Raw genomic sequence first — 24,814 nt, 5'->3', positions numbered from 1 at the left:
TTCCTGTTATTTTTTCTATGCTGCCTTTTTGCCTCCAGTGCTAACTCAGAGTCTGCCTGTGCCCAGGATACCTTCAGTCGTCTGCATCGCCTTGTGAGGAGAAATGTTAAAACGAGCTTATATGTCCAGTCACTTTTTCCTGGATGACCTCAAACATGATCAGACTAAATTTAAAATACTTCTATTACAGGAAACCATGCAAATTGGATAGATTAATCAAGTCTGCTGTGTGTAAATGATTGACTAGAATTTAGTGTGTACAGAGTGTGTGTTTATTGTGGGTGGGGCTTAATGCGGCACAGCCTTTTTAATGGAGACAGATTCTGAGGCACACACCAGACAGTCATGGGTCTTCCTGGGATTCAGACATGGCCGTGGATGCTATGTGCCCTCCTAAGTTGGGTGCATGTGGGTCAAGCGAGTCCAGGACCGTAAGTAGACCAGTGTTCTTCCAATGCTATTGTAGTTGTGACCTGCATTAAGGATAGTGTACAGTAACAATCCTCGCATAAGTTTTGCATACTGATGTTGTCCGGTGCTATATGAATGTATGTTTCTGTGGCTATAGGCATTACATGGTAGCCATTCCTGCAGTTCTTGAAGCTGGAGCTGACACCCAATTCTGCGCAAGTCTCCTGCAGCCCAACGAAACTTTGCTCATGACCGTCACTCTGACCTCGCAAGCAGAAAACAGAACCCTGCTCACGGAGAAAGCTGACACAGATCTTCACACCTGTGTTAAATTTAAGGTCACCTCTGCACATAGATCTTGTTTAGTTGTATTTGTACTTTTTTTCCTCCCAAATTATTCTTTGAACACTTGAAACCTCAGTAGTTGCCCAGGATGTGAAATACACCATTGCTTGGTGAACCTCAACTGCACATTTAGCCACACCATCATGGGTTGTCCTCCTTAAGTAAATTAAAAATTCTGCAGGTCTTACAGTAATTGTGAATGTTTATGTTGACTGGTGTCTGTAAAATCTTTTTCCTTCACAGGTTCCTATGGTGCAGAATCAAGAGGTGCGGAATTTGGAGGTAGAGGTTCATGGCAAGACCTTTCATTCAAAAGAAATCAGGAAGGTGATGATCAGAGCCTATAGTCCCATGACTTTTATCCAGACGGATAAACCAATATACCTCCCAGGACAAACAGGTAAGTGCATGTTTTTTCTTCAGTCTCAGCTCGCATACTGCTTGTTATATGTAAAATGCCACAGGCTCAGAAAAACATGCATAGAAAGTACATAGTGTCCCTGTCTTCTACCTCATGCATGCTGGGATAGGCTCCAGCCCTGACCCTGAACTAGTGTACATAGGGTAGAGAAAAGAAATAACATGACTGGTATAGTGTTGCTATAGTACAGAGGAGATAGTCACACATCTTGATCAGATTGTGTTTGTTTGACAAAGTATTTATGTAAAATTGGTGTAATACAAGACAGAGACAAACCGAGAAATCATGAAAGATCCTTTGGTCACTTTTCTCTCACCATAGTTTTATCTCACTCTTAAGTTGGATTGTAATGGTGTCAGATCTGACCAGACAGAAGTGTGTAGTTTGGTTGGTTTATTGTGCTTTAATAAAATCCATTATTGTGTCAGATCTCTAAAAAAACCTCATTTAATCTCTTTGCAGTCCATTTCAGAGTAGTTTCAATGGACACCAAGTTCAGACCCTCCAATGAGTTGGTGAGTGTTGGAACCGTTCCTCCTATTTTTTAGACCCCGTTTAAAGACCATACTATGAGCATGCATGATGACAGATCAACTTTTTAAATTGTGCCTAGATGAGCGTCACACTGGCCAGTATTCTAAAACTGAACCAAAGTTACATAATCAGGCTAAATCTACAGTGGTGTGCCCTTTAGCCTCGGTCATGAGTTGCATCAGTAAGGACAAACAACTCTGTTTACGCTCTTTGTTAGTTTTACAATCAGGGCTACTTTAAGTAAACCTGCTGAGTTGAAAGTCCTCAAACTTTTTTGACATAGTAAAGCTGACATAGTAAAATATCTAGATATTTCACTGCTGATTATTCTGAAAATGTAATTTTCAGTTGAAAAAATTCCTGTGACTGCAATGTTTCAGACTAAAAGATATTATGTGCCCCCCTTTTTCAAAAGCCGGTTCATCCTCTAATAGGTTATTTGTATCGATATGGAGACCGTGTAGTCCAGAACATGTTGATGGAGATCACTAAAAGAACTTATTTAACTCTTCATTTTGCACTGTATTTTTTTTACTGGTGTCTGTGCGATATTTTGCGTTGGGATTGCTGTTGCATTTGAATTCACAGACCCAAATTTTGAGATGGAATCTGAATCCCACTCCAAATCAGAAATATTTTATTGATCCCTAAGGAGAATTAGGTCAGTTGCAGTTGCTCAAATTGTCAAGAGAAGAATTTAATTTGAAGAAATGAGAAGAAATAAACATTGCACAAAAAGTAAGGAAATAAACAGGCTTTACAACAGTATAAGATTTATTGCCAAGAAGCATTGTTACAACAAAGAAATAATCTACCAAACACAAATTCCTTACTTTTTGTGCGATATTTATAAGAAATTGTCATTGGTGAACACAACTTTAGAAAAAACAATTTCCCATTCGAAGGTCTCATGTATTTTTGTTTGTTTTGTTTTCTCCCCTTGCAGTACAACATCATTGAAATTATGGTAAGGCTCTCTATTTTAAATGTGAAAATATACATACCATAAATGTATTGGATTGTGATGAGTTGTTTCTAGGTTTGCACAGAGTAGGTTGTAATGTGGGAGTAGTTTGTCTTCTTAATTTCTCTGTAGTGTAAGTAACTGATATAGTTAGTCTCCCAATCATTTTAATACAATTTAAATAAAGTGTAGGATCCAATCCGATTCTTTGCACTGTTTGAGCAAACAGAATCTCTTTCACCTTCAGTCATCACGTGCATTTTAATTCTCTTGGAGTGAAATGAATGCTTTTTAACAGCCTTTACAAACTCTCTACTTGACAATGAATTATTGCTGGCTCTTTGACATGTCTGTGTTTTTCATTGACAAGAGTTAAGCCGTTTAGGTTCAAATAGATGTTTAACAGGAGGTTTACCAAAGTTTACACTCTTCCAGTATCAGTGCATGTTCTCTCTGCCTCTTCTTTACAGGACCCTTCAAGAAACCGGATTGGACAGTGGCTGAACACCTCATCCGATGGTAAAATAGTGCAGCTCTCTTATTCCTTGAGCTCTGAGTCCCCTAAGGGAGGCTACCAAGTTATTGTTTCGATTGCTGAAAGGAAAATATATCACAGATTCAAGGTTGAGAAATATGGTAAGTTGCGCTCTTTTTTTAATCTTCCATAACATGTTGTTATGTATTAGTAAATGAGGAATGCTAAAAATCATGTGTTTTTTCCAGTTTTGCCTAAATTTGATGTAAAGATCAAGGCACCTGAAGAAATAAGCATTGTGCAGGAGGAAGTCGAAGCTGAAATATGTGGAAAGTAAGTGTTTTTCTCTGAATCTAAAACAAAATTTATCTGCAGAGTCGACATGTTGTTTTCAAATACATATTGAGATTTTTTTTTACCTTTTTATCAGGTATACATATGGACAGCCAGTGCCAGCCAACGTTCACTTTGAGGTGTGCCGGCCCCTTCAGCGTCATCATATGAGCTTCATTGTTACCTCTGCAGATCCAGAGGGAGGACCTGACATAACTGCCCCTTGCTATCATGAGACAAAACAGGTAGAGTTCTGGTAGCCATCTGTGTTTTCTCCCTTTGTTGAAAATGCATCTCCAGGCCAGACATGTAAACAGATATCTCTTATGTATATCAAACGTATGGACTAGATTAGACCCTAAGAGCATTAAAGTCCCCCTCCACTCAAAAGTGTTTTGTCTTATGTTTATGTCCCATAAAATGTATGGCCTTGACTATACTGACTTGAATCTGTGCAAAGTTTGTCACGAGAGGGGTGTTTTCACAATCCTCTGCTAAAGGTGGAGGTGTGTGTGTGCACCCCTAAAATCTGAGATTACGTATCCCAGGCCAGATAGATTTGGTACGTCACAAATCCCACAGCCAATCCCTTGAACTGATTGCATATCATTAGCAGCAGCTCCACTGGTTGCTTGAGTGTTTTCTTTTCAAAAAATCAACAAGACCAACTGAAACGGCTGCTGCACATGAACACTGAAAAAAAAAATCACAGTTAGGTTATGAAATATTGCACAATGTTCATGAGTGTCGCAGGACAAGACATCAGCGTTCTGTGAACAAAGCTTTGGTTACAGTAATGAGAGAAAGGTGTAGGGGTACATTTAAGCCACTAAGAGATTTTTTTGAGGTTCGTGGAAAAACTTTAATATTGATTAACAGAGATGATTCTTAGGGATTTAATGAATAACTGAAGGCGGACTTGAGAGTTATAGCCATTACCACTGATTGTGGTCCAAAGTTCTAAAACCTTTTGAGACTGAGACTTTTGACTTCTGAGGCTTCCCAATCACCCCCCTCCCCCACCCCCACTTTGTACATTCTAGACAGAGAAGACTGGCTGTGCTACTTTTACCTTCAAAATGTCAACTTTCACAAGACTTGACCAAAAGGTGCTGACAGATAAACTGTACCTCAATGCCAAAGTGGAAGAGGAGGGGACAGGCAAGTCACATATTGTATGTCAAACATTTTCAAATAGACAATGTCTTATTTAACTGATATGATATTCTCACTGTTATAACATGATCACTTTTCTTGCAGGTACTATGCATGCCCAAAAGCAAACAATATCACTTTCTTATATCGTTGGAAAGCTATCCTTTATTGACACCCCCAAGCTATATGAACAAGGATCAGTTGTGGAGGGAAAAGTGAGTGCAAAATATGGTCTTTATGTCTTCAGTGCAATTCTTTCAATTAATTAATCAAATCCTTTATTTAACCAGATAAGCATCATTGATCTTTAAACTTGGTCCAAATTCCACTGATAAACCATTTACATTGCAAGTGCATGTTTGTGTTTCCATTAGGTTAAAGCGGTTTACTTCAATGAAGCCCCCATTCCTGACTATTCAGTCTACCTGTTTGAGGGTAACAGGTGGTCAGCACGTCGCTTACAAAACCTCACGACTGACAGAAATGGTGTTGCCTCTTTCTCACTGAGCACATCCAACTTCAGAGGGGACATCATACTACATGTAAGTAAGACATCAAAACTGCATCTGTTTTCTCAGCATTAGCAGTCACATCATTATTCTTAGGAAGGCTGTGGCATAAACCCAGAAGCTGGTTTCTAAATATTCTGCAATGGACCATATTTTCTACCATAATAGAGGATGGCCATGCTGGAGGTCTTCAGCTGTGGGCAGTCATGACTGAGAGCAGTTGATTGTGTTGTTTAATGTTAGCCTTCTCAACAAAACTGAACGTACATGTGTTGTTTTTCCTCTGGATATTATGACAGTTTTCACTGATAAATCTGATCGTTCAGATGATGTCAGCTTAGTAGCTAGCTCAGTGGTCGTCAAGGTGAGCAATATGTTAATTTTAGTTTAATTTAACTATAATTTGATAGAATTTTCAGCCTATTTTCAGCCATATTCAGCCTCACGCCTAACCTCATTGTGCGACTTTACACATTAATGATTGTGCATATCACCCACTGATAAAAATCTCTTCACTGGAAAACTGATGCTTGTGGCAACATTCTCATGCAGTGTACAGTTAACCTTTGGTGACGCTTTTTACTTCAACAACACAATTTCTACTGGCATTCTGTCATTAAAATTTTAGCATGCCTAATACAAATAATAATAAAAATGTACAAATGTGCATGATACAAATTGTATCATACACACGAATTAACCAAAACACAGGATAGAATTCTCATGCCCAAATAATCTACTTGTGACCTTGACATTTATATTTTTGTCTTCTCGATTTGTAAGCTTACAGGGCAATAGAACCTGAGCAACGTTGATTAAAAAAAAAAAAAAAAAAAAAAAAAAAAAATCCCATTATCTTTTATTCTTTTCTTCTTCCAGGTTGGTGCCAAACCGGCTATGGACTACGATGAATACAGGACTCCACACTATGAGTCAGGGACACACACCCTGTCATTGGTCCAGGCCTCCACACCTGATACTGCATCAGTCAGCTCCCTGGAGGTGAAGAGAAACGACGAGACACCACTTCCTTGTGACAAAAAAGAGCCAATCTCTATCAAGTACACTATAGCTGGAGAGACGCAGAGCTCTGTGGATGTGATTTATCTGGTGAGTGTGTCGATTGTGTGTATTTGGTGTGTTTGACTCCTGTGTTGGCTGATTGTATAACACTAACAACAGCCAAAGTTGTAGCAGCAAGCTTTTATTAGAAGAAAAGTTGTCTTAAAATGGCTTGCAGATTCATGTTTGTAGATTTTAAACATCATTGAAGGAATAATTTATTTATGAGGGTATTTCAGGTCAGAAACTACATATTGACACTTCACAGAGTGATTTTTAATTGTTTAGTTATTTTTAGTAGTTTTTAGACCCCCTGTTCACTAACAGTCATGGGAAGCAGTGATAATGTGTTGATTCCCAAAATGTTTTGTGACAGATTGTTGTTTCAGTCTCTCAACAATTTGTCTCTCCAGATATTATCTAGAGGTTTCATTGTCAAGCAAGGGCTCGTAAAAGTTGAAGTGCAAGATGATCCAGGTAGGTAAAGACTCATGAGCAAGTGGAAGTTTACAAGTAGGCTACAACTCATCCTTGATAGCATATGCAAGTGGACTAGCTTCTCTATTCCAACTTTTATACAAAATTTGTACCTGGATTAAGACACACTATCACTTGGAGCATAATGGACAGATAGACTTTTTTCAGGGTCTACAAATGACACAATAATAATAACAACAACAACAACAATAATAATAATAATAATGATAATAATAAAAAGATTAAAAATTAAATAATCGAAAAATCATACCCCAGATTATGGATGGTGTTTTTAACAACATGCTAGGCTGCCAAGACCTGACAGGATAGAAGTAGTGGGCCAGTTACAAAGATCTCAGATTTCACTTCAATAAAGTGGAGAAAATTCTGGGATAACCAACATTTAATATCACCGAGACAAGACATAGCTAATACTCATTGTCCAGACATGGAGCTAGGCATTATCCACATGGCAGTGAAATGGAATATTGTGCTTACCAATCATATGAGCCAAGGAGAGCATGCAGATAACAGTAAGGGGGCCAAGAACTGACCCTTGGGGAACTCCAGAGGACAAGGGGGGCAGAGGGGAAGAGGGGAAGAGGATTCTCATTTCAACATTAAAATGTATGTCAATGAGGTAGGCGTGCAGCCAGTCCAGGACTGAATCCCTAATTACAAGGTTATGAGCAACTGTGTCAGAACTCAAAGGAATGCCACTAGAATCAGTGGCAAGCACAGGATCAGCATTTTCAAAGACTTTGGAAATGGAATCATAGATTAGTCTGTTCAGTAGCTATGGAGAACAAGAAGATCGAGGGTAGAGATCATGCAATGTGATTAAACATTTGGCCAAATGAATTTTATATTGCAGCTGTAAAGTTGCAGCTTGCAGCTTTAAATGTCGCATTTGTTAGAGAGGAACTGAACCAATGGATGACAGGATCAGAACTACTGAATATTCGATCAGGTTTGATGACACCAGTTGGTTTGCTTTGCAGTGACTTCTGGTGAGGTCTCCTTTGAGGTTAAAGTGTCTCCAGACATGGCACCACTGGTCCAGGTTGTTGCATATGCTGTTCTTCCCAGTGAGACTGTGATTGCCCACAGCGCTGACTTCTCGACCGAGAAATGCTTCAGTAACAAGGTCAGTGTCAGCAGAAGAGGTGTCAGCAGAGGTCTGGATGTCACATTTTGACTTAGACTGATAACTCGCTTTGCTAATATATCAGGCAATATATCAGGCTGAAATTTGGATTTTCTTTTAAAAAAATGCATACTGGTCAGTCAATACCATTCATCTCTGATATGATGAACATGATACAGTTTGTTTGACTATGCCTGTTGCAGAATTGATCAGTACTACGCTGTTTGTCTGTGTGAAGCCCCTAACCTCGGCTAATTCTAATGAGACATTTTGATCAAATTCCACTCAAGAGTGTATTGATATTTCATTATTACTTGTTACAGTTTTTGGTATTCTGGGATTTTAAGTTTTAGAGAGCAATTGTCTACATATATGTTATTATTTTTTGTTATTACTATTTTGATGTTTGATGTGTCATGATGATCTAAATGCTGTTTCAACGGTTTTCCACCTTGTTAAGGATAATTCTGGAGGCACTGAATGCTTGTAATTATGTCCATTTTGGGGGGGATGAACATTGTCAGATTTATAGATATTGAGTATATTTACTTGTAATATTATAGTGCATATATAAATTCAGCGTGTCAGCTAGTGGCAGTTTCAGTCCAAATTTGTTGGTAGTGTCCTTCAAAAGTCTTTTATCACCTCTTGAACTAAACCTTAAAGAGAATGAGAGCTGAACCATGCCCACAGAAAAAAGAGTGCAGTACAGTCTTTTGGCCAAAGGGGGCAGTGCTGAGCACTTGCTAAACGGATATGGCGCTGAGGCTGAATGCATTAAAATCATCACAACATTTGATTCCATATATTTACCAGAAATGGGATGAAATGGGATGTAGCTGACATGAGGTGACTAAGCAGAGTATTTAAGGGATAAAAGCCCTAAGGTCAGGGTGGTGCCTGTGTGTGTGTGTGTGCGTGTGTGTGTGTGTGTGTGTGTGTGTGTGTGTGTGTGTGTGTGTGTGTGCGTGTGTGTGTGTGTGTGCGTGTGTGTGTGTGTGTGTGTGTGTGTGTGTGTGTGTGTGTGTGTGTGTGTGTGCGTGTGCGTGTGTGCGTGCATACGTGTGTGTGTGTGTCAGGTGTCGTTGGAATTTAATCCGTCCTCAGCTGTCCCGGGAGAGGAAAATCTCCTACAACTGTCGGCCAGTTCACACTCTCTGTGTGGCATCAGTGCTGTCGACCAGAGCGTCCTCATCAAGGAGTCAGGGAAGAAGCTGGATGCAGACAAGGTAACCGCTAGAATAAACTGCAGTAGTTGCACTGATCATTTACTCTTTTTTTTCACAGTTTTGCCGATCCTCTGCATCGTCATTCAGCCAGAGGTTACAGAGTCAGACTCGTAACTTGAAGGTTGTCAGCTTGGAAGAAGTTCATGAGTAATGCTCTCCTTGTATATTGAGAGCATTACTCATGATATGCAGGCTGCAGTGACAGTCAGCTTCAAGTAGGCTTTCCTAATCTTAATACATTTGGTCTACAGTCTGGATGCAGCAATAAGAGGAAGCTGCTGGTGGGAAATAGAGTTTTTATTTATGCCAAGCCTGAGTTATATTTGTTTGGTAGGGAGTTAGGTGGAAGATAGAGTTCTCATATTCTGCCCGAACTGTCGGGCTTCGGGTTCTGTGGGGGATTTTTTTTTTTTTTTTTTTTTTTTTTTGTAATAAAAAAATAGAATTATGTGTTATTGATTATGACATTTCATTTTTATGTGACTGGTGGAGAGAGTGAGAGACTGGATTGGATTTGGAGGCTAAACTTTCAGTGACAGACAGACAACCAGCTGTGCGAGCGCAGCGCAAACAAGTGAGAGAGAGTTGCAGCAGTATCCCGCTGTGCTGGCAGACTCGGCAGCAGGGACGGTTTCTGCTATGGGCAGTGCAACTGCCCAGGGCGCAATCTACTTGGGGGCGCACGAGAAAAAAAAAAATCTCCAGTTTTCTAGACTACCGTATTGACCCGCACATGCCGCGGCACCATCAGTCGGCATCAGGCGGGCCTGCCGCGGCACCGTCCGATACCGCGCCCACCTGTCAGGTCTGCCGGATCTGACAGGTGAGTTGCCTGCTGCTGATGGTGCCGCCTGATGCCAACTGATGGTGCCCCGGTACCGCGGCCGACCGGCGCTGCTAAATACTGGCGAATTTGGCGATTTTTTTTTTTTTCGGGCTTTATCGGGCTGTCGGGCCTAAAGTTCGGCTAATTAGTCGGGTCGGGTCGGGCCTCGGGCTGGCCCAGTTGGTCCCGGGTCGGGTCGGGTCTTAATTTTCAGGCCCGATGAGAACTCTAGTGGAAGATATCAAGGCATGCACAGTAATGCTCTCTATGTCAGACACATAAGAGAAAGTGTTAGATCTTGAAAACAGTGTTAAGTTGGAAGAAGCTGAGTTCTTCAAACTTAAGTGAACTGTCAAATATCTCACCCAAGTTTCTAACAAGTGGTCTTACAAAGAGAGATCTGCAAGGTTCTGGGAGGTGAGACAGCCAGCGGAAAATCCATGTTCCATCCCACATGTGTGTTTAAACCATACAGCTGTTGTTAGCTGTGCTTTATATTTTTTAGCATCAAACATCAATCAATGCAAAAACAGTAAACACTTGACAGTTCATAGCAGTGACCTATATCTTTCTTTTCAGATGTTTGATTTGCTGCCTGTGAAGAAATTGTCCCATATTCCATACGAGGTTCAAGATGCTACATCATGTTTGCCTGTGAGAACAAAGAGATATGTTATTCCAAGACCTGACAGAGACGACAAAGATGCTTTCACAGTTTTCCAGGTACATTTTATGCCACATTGAGCACATAATATCAACATTCTCTATAGTTTTCATTTTAAACATTGTACAGACACATAAAGGAAGAACACAAAACACGCAAAATATATACACTCCTGATCAAAATTTTAAGACCACTTGAAAAATTGCAAAAATTTACATTTTGCACAGTTGGATCTTAAGAAGGTTCTAAGTAGAGCTTCAAATGCAAAAAGAAGAAATGGGAGTGAGACAAAAAAAAAAAAAGTAAGAGTAAGCAATTTATTGCAAACAACCATTAAACTGAAATAGGCTGTTCATCAGCTGATCAAAAGTTTAAGACCACAGTCTTTAAAAGCCCAGATCTTCGCAAAAAAGTGTATTCAGTGTCATTTTCTGTCAAGTATCCACACTGTCATGACCTCCTGATGGCAAAGGCAAAAAAGCTTTCTTGTTAATCACCTCAAAAATTCGCTTCGGCATGCTTGATGCTAGTGTTTCCAGGAGGCTAGTGGGAATGTTGCTCCAAGTGGTGAAGATGGCTTCATGGAGGGCATCCACTGTCTGGAACTGGTGTCCACTTCTGTAAACTTCCCTTGCCATCCAACCCCAAATGTTCTCAATTGGATTTAGATCAGGGGAACATGCAGGATGGTTCAAAAGAGTGATGTTATTTCTCTGGAAGAAGTCCTTTGTCAGGCGGGCATTGTGAACTGCAGCGTTGTCCTGTTGAAAAACCCAGTCATTACCACACAGACGATGGCCTTCAGTCATGAGGGATGCCCCCTGCAACATCTCCACATAGCCAGCTGCTGTTTGATGCCTCTGCACAACCTGAAGCTCCATTGTTCCATTGAAAGAAAAAGCCCCCCAGATCATGATGGCGCCCCCTCCACTGTGCCATGTAGAAAACATCTCAGGTGGGATCTCCTTGTCATGCCAGTAACGTTGGAACCCATCAGGACCATTAAAGTTAAATTTTTTCTCATCAGAGAATAACACTTTCTTCCACCTTTCAATGTCCCATGTTTGGTGCTCTCGTGCAAACTCCAAACGGGCAATTTTGTGCTGTTGAAGGAGATGAGGCCTTTGAAGACGTTTTTTGTTCTTAAAACCCTTCTCTCGCAGATGCCGTCTGATGGTTATGGGACTGCAGTTGGCACCAGTGACAAGCTTAATTTGGGCCGAGGATCAGCCAATTGGATCCTCTGGCTCAGGGCCGGTGAATTTTTTTTGGGTCTACCACTTAATTTTTTTGTTCCTTAAGCCTCAGGATCTTTTAAGAAATTTAAAATGATTGTCTAACTGTGTCCTACCACCACTGTATACTTAATGAAAGGCTCAGGTCTCGTTCCCAAGCTATCTTTAAAGCAGGGCTACTCAACCCGCGGCCCGGAGGCCACATGCGGCCTGTGCGACATTTTTATGCAGCCCGCCACTGTTATATAATAAAAATATTATTATTCTATCTAATTATTGACTTTCAGTCTGTGGACAATTAATTTCTATCACTAACCACAAGAGGGCGATAATGCATAGGCTAGTGCGCTGATGTCATGAACCTGTTTTGATCTACTGACTAGAAGTGGGCGTGCCTCACTTTACATAGCTGATATACTTGTTCGCCGTGCATTGCATATCCGTCATACGAAAAAGTATAACCTGGGCTTTAGTATTTGATGTTACAGTGCGATGAAAGGAGGACTCAATCATTAATGATGTTATTCAGGTAGTATGGGCTTGTCACTGTACCATTCACAAAGTGTAGGGCAGTTCTGTACTGACTAGACACACCTGCCCACACTGTAACACCACCACCACCAAAGGCTCGTCTGGTGACAACAGTGGCTGATGCATAGCGCTCTCCTTGACGTCTCCAACATCGTTGGCGGCCATCATTTCTGCTCAACATGAATCGGCTTTCATCAGAGAACAGCACTGAGGCCCACTGGTCCCTCGTCCAGCGTAAATGTTCCCTGGCCCATGCAAGACGATGACACCTGTGCCTGGTGGTGTGGTCAGGTACCCTTGCAGGTCGTCTAGCACGCAGACCATGCTGATGTAAACGGTTTCGAATGGTCTGACCTGACACTTGGGTGCCTCTCACCTCCCTTAAACGTGCCTGGAGTTGAGTGGCATTCATCATCCGGTTCCGTAGGGCACTGTTCACAATGAAGCGGTCATCAGTGTGGGATGTGGCCAAAGGATGTCCACTTCTATGCCTTTCTGTGACTCTTCCAGTCTCTCTGTATCTCTGTTGCAACCTGCTGATGACACTCTGTGACACTCTAAGCTCAGTGGCCACTTCCGTCTGAGGACATCCTGTTTGAAGCCTCGCAATGGCGAGGTGCTGCTGATCAATTGTTAGGTGTCATCTTGGTCTCATGATGTCAAAATGTGAACAGCATAATGAGGAGGACTGTTTAAATACCAATTCTAATTGAACCAGGAAATTTATTGGTCGATTCATGGATCAAACACCTGATGTGAATTTTGCCGTTAAACTCCTTGTTAGAGAACAGCAACTTGTGCAAAAAGTACTGACATTAAGTTCACCTGTAAAGGTTATAATGCATTTTAGGTTCATCCTGAAATTTCACCCGAAAGCCGAATATCCCTAACTTTTTGTGAGTAGTGTATATTTATAGATATAGATATATAGATATATAGAGATATAGATATAGATATATACACACTACTCACAAAAAGTTAGGGATATTCGGCTTTCACTTAATGTGACCTTCTGTAAACTTTTGAATGCACATGTCCAACTGTTCATTGTTTCAGTACTTTTTGCACAAGTTGCTGTTCTAACAAGGAGTTTAACGGCAAAATTCACATCATGTGTGTGATCCATGAATCAACCAATAAATTTCCTGGTTCAATTAGAATTGGCATTTAAACAGTCCTCCTCATCATGCTGTTCACATCTTGACATCATGAGACCCAGACGACATGTCAGTACAGAACTGCCCTACACTTTGTGAATGGTACAGTGACAAGCCCATACTACCTGAATAACATCATTAATCCATTCATTGTGCCCCTGCATGAGCAACACAGGCCTAATTTCATCTTCATGGACGACAATGCTCCAGCTCATCGAGGTCATATCATTAGGGAATGGCTGCTGGAGACTGGGGTACCTCAAATGGAGTGGCCTGCACTTTCTCAGACCTGCATCCCATAGAAAACCTATGGGATCAGCTGAGTCGCCGTGTAGAGGCTCGGAGCTCTGTACCCCAGAACCTCAATGTCCTGAGGGCCGCCCTTCAAGAAGAGTGGGATGCCATGCCTCAGCAGACAATAATTCGACTTGTGAACAGCATGAGATGTTGTTGTCAAGCTGTAATTGATGCTCAAGGGCACATGACAAGTTATTGACACTGACATTTTTTGTTGTGGTATATCCACCACTGTTGTTGGCTTTTCTTTCAAGAAATTGTTTGAGATGAGGAAATCCCCAGAGTATGCTTCTACTTAAATGCCCTACTTTCATGATATAATATCACTGTAGCGTGAACTTTTTACATTTTCCATAAATTTCACCCAAAAGCCAAATTTCCCTAACTTTTTGTGAGTCGTGTATATATATACATACATACATAAGACCAGTCTTTTAATTGTTTAATCTAATTTCTAACTATTTAATTCTGTTTCTCTCTTCTGAGTTAACTTTCTTTCTTTCTTTCTTTGTTATTTTTCATCAAACAGTTTACTTCACATTACATTAAAAGAAAACAACATACATATATTAAAAATGTTCAGAATATTCAAAATGCTCAGTTTTCAGAATGTTCACTTAATATTTGGTTCAATTTCACCAATGAAATTTCTACAACACAAATATCTTAAATATTACATTATTCAGTTCAGTTCCACTGTTGTATCCAATCCAGTTTTTAGCCGTTCAGCGCATTTTATCCAAACCGTGCGGGTTAGGGTCCAGTTGTGTTGGACGGGTTACAGGGCCTGGGGTAGGCTCGCCACGACACCTCGATAGGGGTGTCGTGTATGCTGATTGCGGTTATACAGAAAATAAATAATTGTCTTTCCAACTGAAAGGAATGGGTAACTCTCTCAGTACAGGCTACATGGCTGTTGCAGGGGAATAACTTCTTCACTCGCCCCGTGTGTTGCCATCGTTACCCGATAGCGTCTAACAAGACATAACTATCATTCAACAGAAAAAAAAACAACCATCACTCAATATAAAATAATACAAAATATAAGACTACAGGGATTATTCAGGTGAAGGCTACACTTTCTGACAGCAAAACAGGTTTCCAGGTTAAGTAAAAAAAAAATAAATAAATGTTTTTGGTTTATCTAGAATTTGGGGATGAAGATGGCAACAAATTTGGTCATCAGAACACCTTCTTGTGTCAAGTATAAGGGAAGAGAATATTACTATGGCGGTAATGGTAAGGTTTCTTTCTTTTGTTGAAGGTTATCCAGCATAATTCCATTTAAGTTCATTGTGATATTGTTGCTCCTGGTTACTGGTTGAATAATATCTGAATATTATCTTCAGTTATTGCCTATAGATATGACAGTTACCCAGTAGTTGCGACCAGAATGGGTTCACCAGGACCAGTTGGTGCTGCGGGGACTGCTGGATCTCCTCCAGTGATAGAAACAGTCCGCACTTTCTTCCCTGAGACTTGGATATGGGACCTTGTGGACGTCGGGTGAGCTCTCATCATCACTCTTGACCAAAGAGGTTCTATATAATGCCAGAAAGAGTTTTTTTCAGGCTTGTACCATAGCAGAATCCTGTATCATCGAAAGAACTCTTTTAGAAAGTTAGAAAGAGATTTATCACTGACAGCCTATCTATCAGGCTGCAGAGTGGCTTCTTCTTTGGTGGTGTGGTAAAGTGACTGATGCAACTGAATCAGCAACAGTGCAAATAATCCCCAGTATGTATGTGTCTCTGTGCACCTGTTAATCCAGAGAGACTGGATCCAAGGATGTGCCCCTCACTGTCCCGGACACCATCACTACCTGGGAGACGGAGGCTTTCTGCTTGTCCCCTCAGGGTTTTGGTCTCGCTCCTCGTAAAGAGTTCACTGTCTTCCAGCCCTTCTTCCTCGAGCTCAGCCTGCCCTACTCCATCATCCGGGGGGAGCACTTTGAGCTCAAGGCAACCGTTTTCAACTACCTGACCAGCTGCATCATGGTAATGAAGCCCTTTACACTGACAGTGCATGATCTAGGTTACATATTCAAATTGGTTTTATTTCAATTTTTTGTTTTTACCAGGTATGATGGAGTTTGTCTGATTGCATATTTATGTATTACATGGAATCAATCAGTACTGCTCTAGGTGTCAGTGGGAAGCCCAGAGAATCCTGATGTGATTTTAATGGGACATTTTATTATTTTTGGACTCCACATGAAGTATGAATGAATATTATTTCTTCTTATTATTATTGCCATCTCAGGGGTAAGGGAGTGTTTTAGTGTCCTGTGATGTAAATGGTGATTGATTTTGAGTTTCTTCTGAATACTTAAAAATTTAATGTGTTTTCTGACACAAACATTTTCAGATTTAAACATCTTCAATACTGGCACATAAGTCACTATCAGAAAAAAATATCCATTGATATCAGTCAGCCTTCTAAACCGATATAAGTCAAATTGTGTGCGCTCTTCACCGGATGCCATTTTATTTATTTATTCAGTCATTTTGGGTCCCCACTGTAAGCTGCATTCTAGACCTTTTATTTAATTTGATCTTATTTTTTTATTTTTCCATAACTTCTTTCTATCATGCAGTTCCAGTTTAAGATCTGACTAGTGTGTCTCTTGGCCAGGTGACTGTGACCCCAGCCCCCTCTGTAGAATACACCCTCACCCCCCTCTCTGGTGACAAGTATTCATCCTGTCTGTGTGCCAGTGAACGCAAGACCGTCAGCTGGACGATGGCACCCAGTGTCTTGGGTGAGGCCAGACCTTCACACCTTCATTTCGCTGAACGCTCAAACTTGAGGGGGAAGCAGGATCCATTTTGCCTTATGTTATCTGTGTTATCTTGATTTGTTTGACCTGAAAGACAAGTCGGGGAATAGGCAACATGCCAGAAAATGTGATGACACAGCAGTAGTCAGTTCTGTGATCCTAGTTATTATGTCCATGACATGATATTATTGGTGGTTTTGATTTTCTTTCCTCTTTTCTTTTATCGGTCATTTCCTGCTTGAAGCTGATTGACATTGACTTTAATGTGTCAGGGGTATTTCTGACTCTGGTTAAAAAGTACCTTTTGTCTCAGTTTGCAGTCCTTAGAGCACAGTTGCCTCAAACTTGCAATGATTGACTTTGCATGCGTCTGTGCTGCCTCTTATTTTGTTCCAGGATATGCATATAGAATCAGTGAGAGCACTTTACAGTCAGCTCAGCAGTAAAACTTCATCACTAAAACATCATGAGCAGAATTACAGTGTACATTGGTCATGGCCTCACAGTGCCATACAGTATGCTTTTTTATTCCTTGGATTCTTTCATTCATGATCCAATGAATTTTTACACCATCTCACTCACAAAATATGTTGACTTTGTTAGGTTCTCCAGAATCTTTCAATTAAATATCAGATGCAAAGAGACTTCATATTTTCTGTCTATGTCTATCTTTCTTTTAGGGGCTGTGAATGTGTCTGTGAGTGCAGAAGCTGTGACATCTGATGTTTCATGTAACAATGAGATTGTGAGTGTACCAGAGAGAGGTCGCATCGATGTGGTCACACGCTCTCTCATAGTAAAGGTAGGTGCCTTGAAATCAAGGTGACAATTCAATTCAGTGTTCCTGCAATATTAGTCTTTGTTGCATTTGAGAGAGGTGAAACTAAATTTGACTTACAGCCTTGACATGACAGATATGGCCACTGAAATTATTTTCCGTCTCCTTTCTTTTCAGCCTGAGGGAACTGAGGTCACAAAGGCCTACAACTGGTTGCTTTGTCCAAACGGTCAGTATGGTTTAGACCAGGCATCAAATGCAACACTGGTGGATTGTAATGTAGCCATTCACTGCTCCTCACATGTAACTTCATTTCATTTACCAAACAGAAGAAAGAACCCTTTGGTTCTCAAAGGAGTTTGCTCTAAAACTGTTTTGTGGCCAGCAAAATTTGGATGGCAATGGATCAGAAATCAGCTTCATTGAAATAACATGGTTGATGCAGTACTAACCTGTTCTTGTCTTAACTCTCTCTGAGATTTTATATTCCTGTTCTCATGCTCATATTGTTTTTTCCTTTTGCCCTCTTCAACTAGGAGAGACTTTGACAGCAGAAAAGGATTTAGACCTGCCTGAGAACATCATTCCTGAATCTGCACATGGTTCACTGTCAGTCTTGGGTAAAGTCATTTAACTTAATTTAATGTTGCTTTGATAAGCACGGGCTTCGGCCGTTATCACATCATTGAATTCATATTATTATTATACTGAATATCAGTTGTAATCACCTCCACAGAGTATGGGTCAGCAGGTCCCTACTGCATCCTTGAGAGCAGTGGATCTCAATAATGTGCCCCCATTTTTTTCAGCCAAGTGTCCCTTGACCCGTGCAATAAAACTGATTTTAAAAAAGCCTGTGAAAAGAGGTCTAATCCAGCTTCATCAGTGTCTGAAACAACAACCTGATACTGATGACACTGTGTTGGCTCTGTTTTCTGTTCTCTTTCTCCTTGTTTTCGACTGTATCGCTGCTACGTTTCAACCACAAATCCATTTTCTGGGATTTTGTCTGGCTTCCTGGTCATAGTTTACAAACGTCCTCAGTTGAATTAAACCATAAATACACACATTTGACACCTTTGGGAAATCCAGAGAAAATACTGAATATAAATGTGGTTTAACAAAATTACATATACATTTTTTTTATGAACTTGTTGTAACATAGGCTAATTATTATAAGAATTTATGCATGGGTGATATTTTTTAAATAAACTTTTTTTTTTTTTTTTTAAACTCACTTAGCCCCTGCAGTACTCCAACATACCATTTGAGAACCACTGTTGTAGCGGGTCAGAAGGCTGTTATCATCTGTTCACATCGTTGGTCGTTCTTAACCACTCAAACAGTAGCTTCAGGCACTTTTGTTAGCTCAGCTTTTGTTGGCTACATAGGTAAGACCAGGAAAAGCTTATGGTTAAGGTTAGGAAGGGGTTTGGTTTATTATTTTATTATTAGACTTGTAGATATGGTAACAGAATGTGACATGCTGAATCTTAAAGGTAAATGTTGAGTACATTCAATGTAATACTGAATGAGTTCACACAATGATGATTAAACCTGTGACCCAGCGATAAAACTCCCGCCTTTTGAATATTTGTCCGCATTAGGAACGCTGGTATTTGTGGGGACATTCTCATGCTGGTACACATTTGACCTTTAGTAATGTGTTTTACACAGTGCTTGAATGTTACTAAGTGCACTTACTTAAGTACTGCTCTTAAGTATAATTTTGAGGTACTTGTACTTCACTTGAGTATTTCCAGTTTATACTTCTCTGTATGCCACTCCGCTACATTTCAGAGGGAAATATTGTACTTTTAATACCACCACCAGCTTTAGTAACTAGTTACTTTGCAGATGTTCGATTAATACAAATTATAAACCAACTAATACATTATGTATTATGTAAGTTAAGTTAAACTACCAAGCAGCATATAAAGTAATTACAGTTAGCTCCAGCCTTATCAGCAGCAATATTATGAAAGTGATGAAAATTAATGTATCAATAATTAAAGTCCAATAATCTGATTTATATGGTTTTGAAATGGGGCATTCTGCATTATCAGTACTTTTACTTTTGCTACTTTCAGCATATTTTGATTTTAACACTTTTGTATTTTATCTTAAGTGAGATTTTGAATGCAGAACCTTTATTTGTAACAAAGTATTTTCACACTGTGGTATTGCTACATTTACTAAAGTAAAGATCTGAATACTTCCCCCACTGCTGGTTTTGCATCAAACACACTTGACAGTTTCTGTTGGCCATGTGGGATTAAAATTATCATGTGGCTAATAACCTCATCCTACGCTGCCATTGACTTGCTGTAGTTTTCTCTCCTTTTTCTTTTTGCATGTGAGAACTCCTAAGTTTGTTTCATCAGGCTACTTATGTGTCTGCTCTTAAAGAGTCACTGTTTTTCTGCAGGTGACATCCTGGGCCGGGCCCTCAATAACCTGGATGGGCTGCTGAGGATGCCATACGGATGTGGGGAGCAGAACATGGCACTCCTGGCCCCCAATATCTACATCCTCGAATACCTGACAAACACAAATCAAATGACCAAAGCCATCAAGGAAAAGGCAACTGGCTTCCTAACCAGCGGTGAGTGTCTGTTACTCTTGTCTGAGACTGCAATGCAATAGGAATGAAGCATTCAAAACTCACATTACACAACCCCCTGAAATGAAATGATATTTTACTTTGGTAAACAGTTTGGTAAATAGTTTCAGAGCAGAGTAGCAGCTTCTCTGACAGCCTCTGCAGCGAGCTCAAGGCCATCTGCAGTCTCTGGAGTTCTAACCATTTGAATTTGGCAGTTTCACTGAATGTACCTCTTGATTATAATTTCAAGATAATCATGTTTTCAACTTCATGCAGGTTACCAGAGGCAGCTGAACTACAAGCATCAGGATGGTGCTTATAGCACATTTGGATCAGGATCAGGGAACACATGGTGAGAGTTAACATACTGTGCATCCAAAATACAACCTGTTGTCACAAAACACTAAAACTGAACATAAATTCTTTTGTTGTTGTTTGTTGTAAGTGAATGTTTTAACCATTGTGTTGCCTATCCTCAGGTTGACCGCTTTTGTGCTGAAATCTTTTGTCAAGGCAAAGACTTTTGTCTATATCGACCCAGAAGTAATTGATCACTCCAAGACTTGGTTAGAGGGTAAACAGCGAACCAATGGCTGTTTCCAACAGTTAGGAAAACTCTTTAACAACAGGATGAAGGTACGGGGGAGGAGGCTCCCCAATAACTTTGTATGCATGAGGCACCAACAACCCCAGTTTCTTCCTGTCACAAATGGGGCTCACTACCAGCTGTCCATAATTCCATACTGGAGATAAAAAGGTCATTGCAGTGCATACATGTTTTTTCTCTACAGGGTGGAGTGAATGATGAAGTGACTCTCAGTGCTTATGTCACTGCTGCTTTGTTGGAGGCCAATATGTCAGTGTCTGTGAGTACAACTATCTTATGCTGTTTTCCCACCCACTTGCACAACTGAAAGGACTTTTCTGTTAAGGTATACAGAAACCAACATGAATTCACAAACTCTGATGAGCAGGCATGTTATTTGTTCCGCTGGGTCTGCTGGTGACATGAGACAGAAGGTTTTGCGATCACCAAAATCACAAAGTCACATCGTCTAAACAAAAGCAAATCTTGTCATAAAATTTCAGCTGTTACAACCGCAGCTATTACCACCATATTTTGGCCTGTTGGTGGCGCTAGTCTAGAGGAAAGGTCATAGAGTCATAAAAACTGACAAGTCTCATCATCTAGCCAACATGACTGCTCTCACCAAATGTCATGGAGATGTTAAAGTAGTTTTTGAGACCTTAGCAGTGGAAAAAAAAAAAAAAGAAAAGCCTGCTTGTGGTGCTAGAGGAAAGGTTCACCAAACTTTATGTCAATCCACCAAATAGATTTGGCGATATGGTGCTCTGGACCTAACTGCTTGTCGATAGGCCGAGCAGCACAGTGACTATAGGCTGCCACTTTCCATCAAAGCAAAAATTAAGAAATCTCAGAGAAGCGACCAGATGCAAAACACAACACGACCAAAATATTTTCTTCTTTGGTACTTTGGCACTTTTACACTGGATGAATGATTGGCAGCCCAGATTTGCCTGTTTTATCAGTGTGCGAGTTCTTTTTGTTTTCTTTTGGCATATGAATTTTGAGCCCACACACCTCAGACAACTTCCTACATTGTGAGATTTTTCTTTAGAGAGAGGAAAATTCTTACTTCTTCTGTTGAGGTATATGGGATAATTTCACAAGAGGGATATTTGAAGTATGACTACCACTATCACCACCATATTTTGGCATGCTGGTGGCGCTAGTCTAGAGCAAAGGTCATGGAGTCATCAGAACAAACATATTATCTAGCCAACATGAATGTTTTTACCAAATTTCATGGAAATCCTAAAGTAGTAGTAAAGTAGTAGTACATAAATAAATTGCCTGCTGGTGGCTCTAGAGGAAAGGTCACAGGATTACCAAAATTGCCAAATCACCAAATTTTATGTCAATTCATCAAACAGATTTGGAGAGAGGCCAAGATGACACCAAATGTAAAGATGATAAAAATGTTACACAATGCTTTTTGGTTTGTGCAGTAGATGATGGTCTACTGACCTGAACATTTTCTTCTTTTGTACCTCTTATTAGTTTTGCACTGCATGAATGATTGGCAGCCCAGTTTTGCCTGTTTTATCATTGTGTGAATTCTTGCTGCGTTCTGTTGGCATATTGACTTTGAACCCACATACCTCAACTTCCTACACTGTCAGATTTTTCTTGAGAGAGAACTCTCACCTGTTCTATTGAGATATATGGGATCATTTCAATTTCAATTCAATCATTTCATTTGTTTGAAGTGTTTATGAAATCATGTTTGGTTTGTCACAGCATTCCAGGATGAGTGGAAGCTTGACTTGCCTCAAAGAGTCCATCAGTAGTTTGAGCAACACCTACACTAGAGCTCTGCTGGCTTACGTCTTCACCCTGGCTGGAGACATGAAGACTCGTACTCTCCTGCTGAAGCAGCTCGACAAGGATGCTGTACGCCGAGGTGAGATATCTACCTGTTGTAAAATATTGTTTTATTTCTGTCAAAGTATCCTAAACTGTGTCTTTTTCTGTTTGTGGCTGGCTGTTTTCAGGGGGCTTCATCTTCTGGACTCAGAAGGCCACAGAGACATCTGACTCTCTGTCTGTGGAGATCAGCGCCTATGTGCTGCTGGCCAAACTCAGTGCCTCCTCTACTACTCGTGAAGAACTGGGCTCTGCCTCTGGCATCGTCAGGTGGCTGGCCAGCCAGCAGAACTCCTATGGAGGCTTCTCCTCTACACAGGTACCTCCGAAACTGCTGCACATTGGAGTTTTACTTTTACACATAGGGCTCTAGTTTCCTGGCGCAGCGCGGGGTGGCGCAGTGAGGCGAACCCCGCGCAGAGCTAGTTTCGACCGGCGAAACGGCAGAGGCGGACAGTGTCCAAGTTTCGCAGGCGGAGGTTCGCCGAGATGGGAGTGGCGGCGCAGCGGGGGGAGGTGCTGACAGATTCGGCTTGGCGCAGTGACAGTTTCGTGCCAAAAGGCTTCGCCGAGGTGCGCCAAAAGCTCGCCATCTGAAACCACATCTACTTTCAGCGCAAGGCGGAGCGGGGCTGGCGCAGTGGAAGTTTGGCTGGCTGACGCACATCACCAAAACCTCACAATCAGCACAAACGGTGCCAATCTCCTTTGATCTGACATCAGTTGTGACGGGACAGTTGATATGGAGATATATGTATGTGCTGATTGTGATCGTAGCATTGAATATTTTTTTTTTTCGGTATTTATTGCATTGTTCATGTGCCTGACATTCAGGAAGCCTGCCTGTGAGGTTTTGGTGACGTGTCCGCACTGCTCGCCGGTCTCCGCTCCGCGCCTGTCTCCTGAGCTCCGCTCCGCCTGCGGCAATAGACCTCCATGTCAGCTGTGTAAACTTTCATTACGCCTTCACGCAGCGCATTTTAAAGGCAAGGACAGGGGCTCATTTGATTGGTTAAATGTGAATCAGCTGTGTCAAACCTACTCCACGCCTTCTCTCCTCCTCTCCGCCGGTAGGAGGGACGGCGGAGTACTTGCGCCACCGAGAACGGCGTGCCAAACTTGGAAAATCCGCCTGGCCACACCCAGTTGGCGAAGCGCATCTGCGCTACGCCCCCGCCTCGCCTGGTCTGCGAAACTAGAGCCCACAGTTTTCTTGTGCCAGTTTGATTCATAATTTGACTCTACATTTTGTAAACGTCTGCATTTTTTAAATTGGGAAGTATGAGAAAGAGCATGAACATACATGAACATACTTGATAATTATATTACATCTTTACAAAGTATAAGTGTTATTTTTTATTTGATTTTATTTTTCTTTTGCTATTGCTGAGGTCCAACATGGTGTGTATATGTGTGTGTTGTAGGACACAGTGGTGGCTCTTCAGGCTCTGGCTCTCTACTCTAGTCAGGTGTTCACTCCAGAAGGTTCAAGCTCAGTGTTAGCCCAGTCTCCCTCTGGCCATCTGACGTTTGAAGTGGACCCGACCAACAAACTTCTCTACCAGGAGAAGCAGCTGAAGGACGTGGCAGGAAAGTACCAGTTTGAGGTGAAGGGAACTGCATGTGTGGCAGTGCAGGTCAGTGGAGCAGCTCAGTTCTTTCACAGTTGGTTCATCTGGTTCTTCTGAAGATTTATTTGGCTACATTTACATGAACACTGCCTGTGCTTCTAGGCAACTACCACTTTGCAATTCCAGAAACATCAGCAACAAAGCATAATTTTGCTCTATTTGTGGTAAGACTGGGTGCAGAGTGTGGTTGCTAGGTAATGAGTGGCTCGTCAATTTTTCTGGGCCACTAAAAATTAAGAAGAGCTAAAAAAAAAATAAAAAAATCCTTAATTACATGATTTTGATTTAAAATGTGTATTGGGGGAGGGGGAGGGACAACAACAGGGCAGTGGACAGATTCTGCAACAGGACAAAATATCAAGCATTTAAATTATGTAACATAAATCTCTGCTAAGGATTTTAACGTTGGCCAGTGTGTTCGTGGTTCTGACAGCAGGCAGCGATATTTCACATCTTAGATGGAACTAAGTCAAATAACATTTAACAAAGCCCAAATAAGAAACTAAATTTTAGAAACAAGCCCAAAAAACAGCAACCTGCGACTACTAATATTTGTTAGTAACTTCACAGAAAAACAAGCCCAAAGTCATTGATAATCGGTGGACTTGGCAAAAATGGTTGCTGATGTGTTTTATGTCCTGCCTTATTGGATTCTGACTATTTTGATTAGTTAAGTCACACTGAAGAGACATTGACAACCATCACGTTTCGACTTCCAGGTTAAAATGAGGAACTTGTGTGAAATTTTTAATCCCCAGCAAAACCAAACCTGCTGGTTTGATGCAGGAGAATTCAACCAG

The 24,814-nt window shown here is 40.9% G+C and overlaps 1 protein-coding gene across 1 annotated transcript in view; it reads left to right on the top strand.

Moving 5' to 3' along the window:
- Nucleotides 1–345: 345 nt before the first annotated feature.
- LOC115370494 (alpha-2-macroglobulin-like) overlaps nt 346–24,814 on the top strand; it is a 32,676-nt gene continuing 8,207 nt past the window's right edge. Inside the window, exons 1-30 of the mRNA XM_030067522.1 lie at nt 346–431; nt 569–749; nt 1,000–1,156; nt 1,640–1,692; nt 2,658–2,678; nt 3,146–3,311; nt 3,399–3,483; nt 3,581–3,728; nt 4,527–4,644; nt 4,744–4,853; nt 5,013–5,180; nt 6,027–6,257; nt 6,623–6,686; nt 7,688–7,833; nt 8,913–9,062; nt 10,468–10,611; nt 14,921–15,011; nt 15,122–15,278; nt 15,544–15,769; nt 16,407–16,533; nt 17,232–17,353; nt 17,507–17,558; nt 17,866–17,949; nt 19,758–19,934; nt 20,211–20,286; nt 20,414–20,570; nt 20,726–20,800; nt 22,258–22,420; nt 22,512–22,702; nt 23,808–24,020. Of these exons, the coding sequence (XP_029923382.1) occupies nt 346–431; nt 569–749; nt 1,000–1,156; nt 1,640–1,692; nt 2,658–2,678; nt 3,146–3,311; nt 3,399–3,483; nt 3,581–3,728; nt 4,527–4,644; nt 4,744–4,853; nt 5,013–5,180; nt 6,027–6,257; nt 6,623–6,686; nt 7,688–7,833; nt 8,913–9,062; nt 10,468–10,611; nt 14,921–15,011; nt 15,122–15,278; nt 15,544–15,769; nt 16,407–16,533; nt 17,232–17,353; nt 17,507–17,558; nt 17,866–17,949; nt 19,758–19,934; nt 20,211–20,286; nt 20,414–20,570; nt 20,726–20,800; nt 22,258–22,420; nt 22,512–22,702; nt 23,808–24,020 (3,939 nt within the window). The remainder of the gene's footprint in view (nt 432–568; nt 750–999; nt 1,157–1,639; nt 1,693–2,657; nt 2,679–3,145; nt 3,312–3,398; nt 3,484–3,580; nt 3,729–4,526; nt 4,645–4,743; nt 4,854–5,012; nt 5,181–6,026; nt 6,258–6,622; nt 6,687–7,687; nt 7,834–8,912; nt 9,063–10,467; nt 10,612–14,920; nt 15,012–15,121; nt 15,279–15,543; nt 15,770–16,406; nt 16,534–17,231; nt 17,354–17,506; nt 17,559–17,865; nt 17,950–19,757; nt 19,935–20,210; nt 20,287–20,413; nt 20,571–20,725; nt 20,801–22,257; nt 22,421–22,511; nt 22,703–23,807; nt 24,021–24,814) is intronic.

This window comes from Myripristis murdjan, chromosome 13 (genome assembly GCF_902150065.1).
Source record: "Myripristis murdjan chromosome 13, fMyrMur1.1, whole genome shotgun sequence".
In the NCBI taxonomy this organism is placed as follows: Eukaryota; Metazoa; Chordata; class Actinopteri; order Holocentriformes; family Holocentridae; genus Myripristis; species Myripristis murdjan.
The sequence above is the reverse complement of the archived record's forward strand: the minus strand, read 5'-3'. Positions and strand labels throughout refer to the sequence as shown.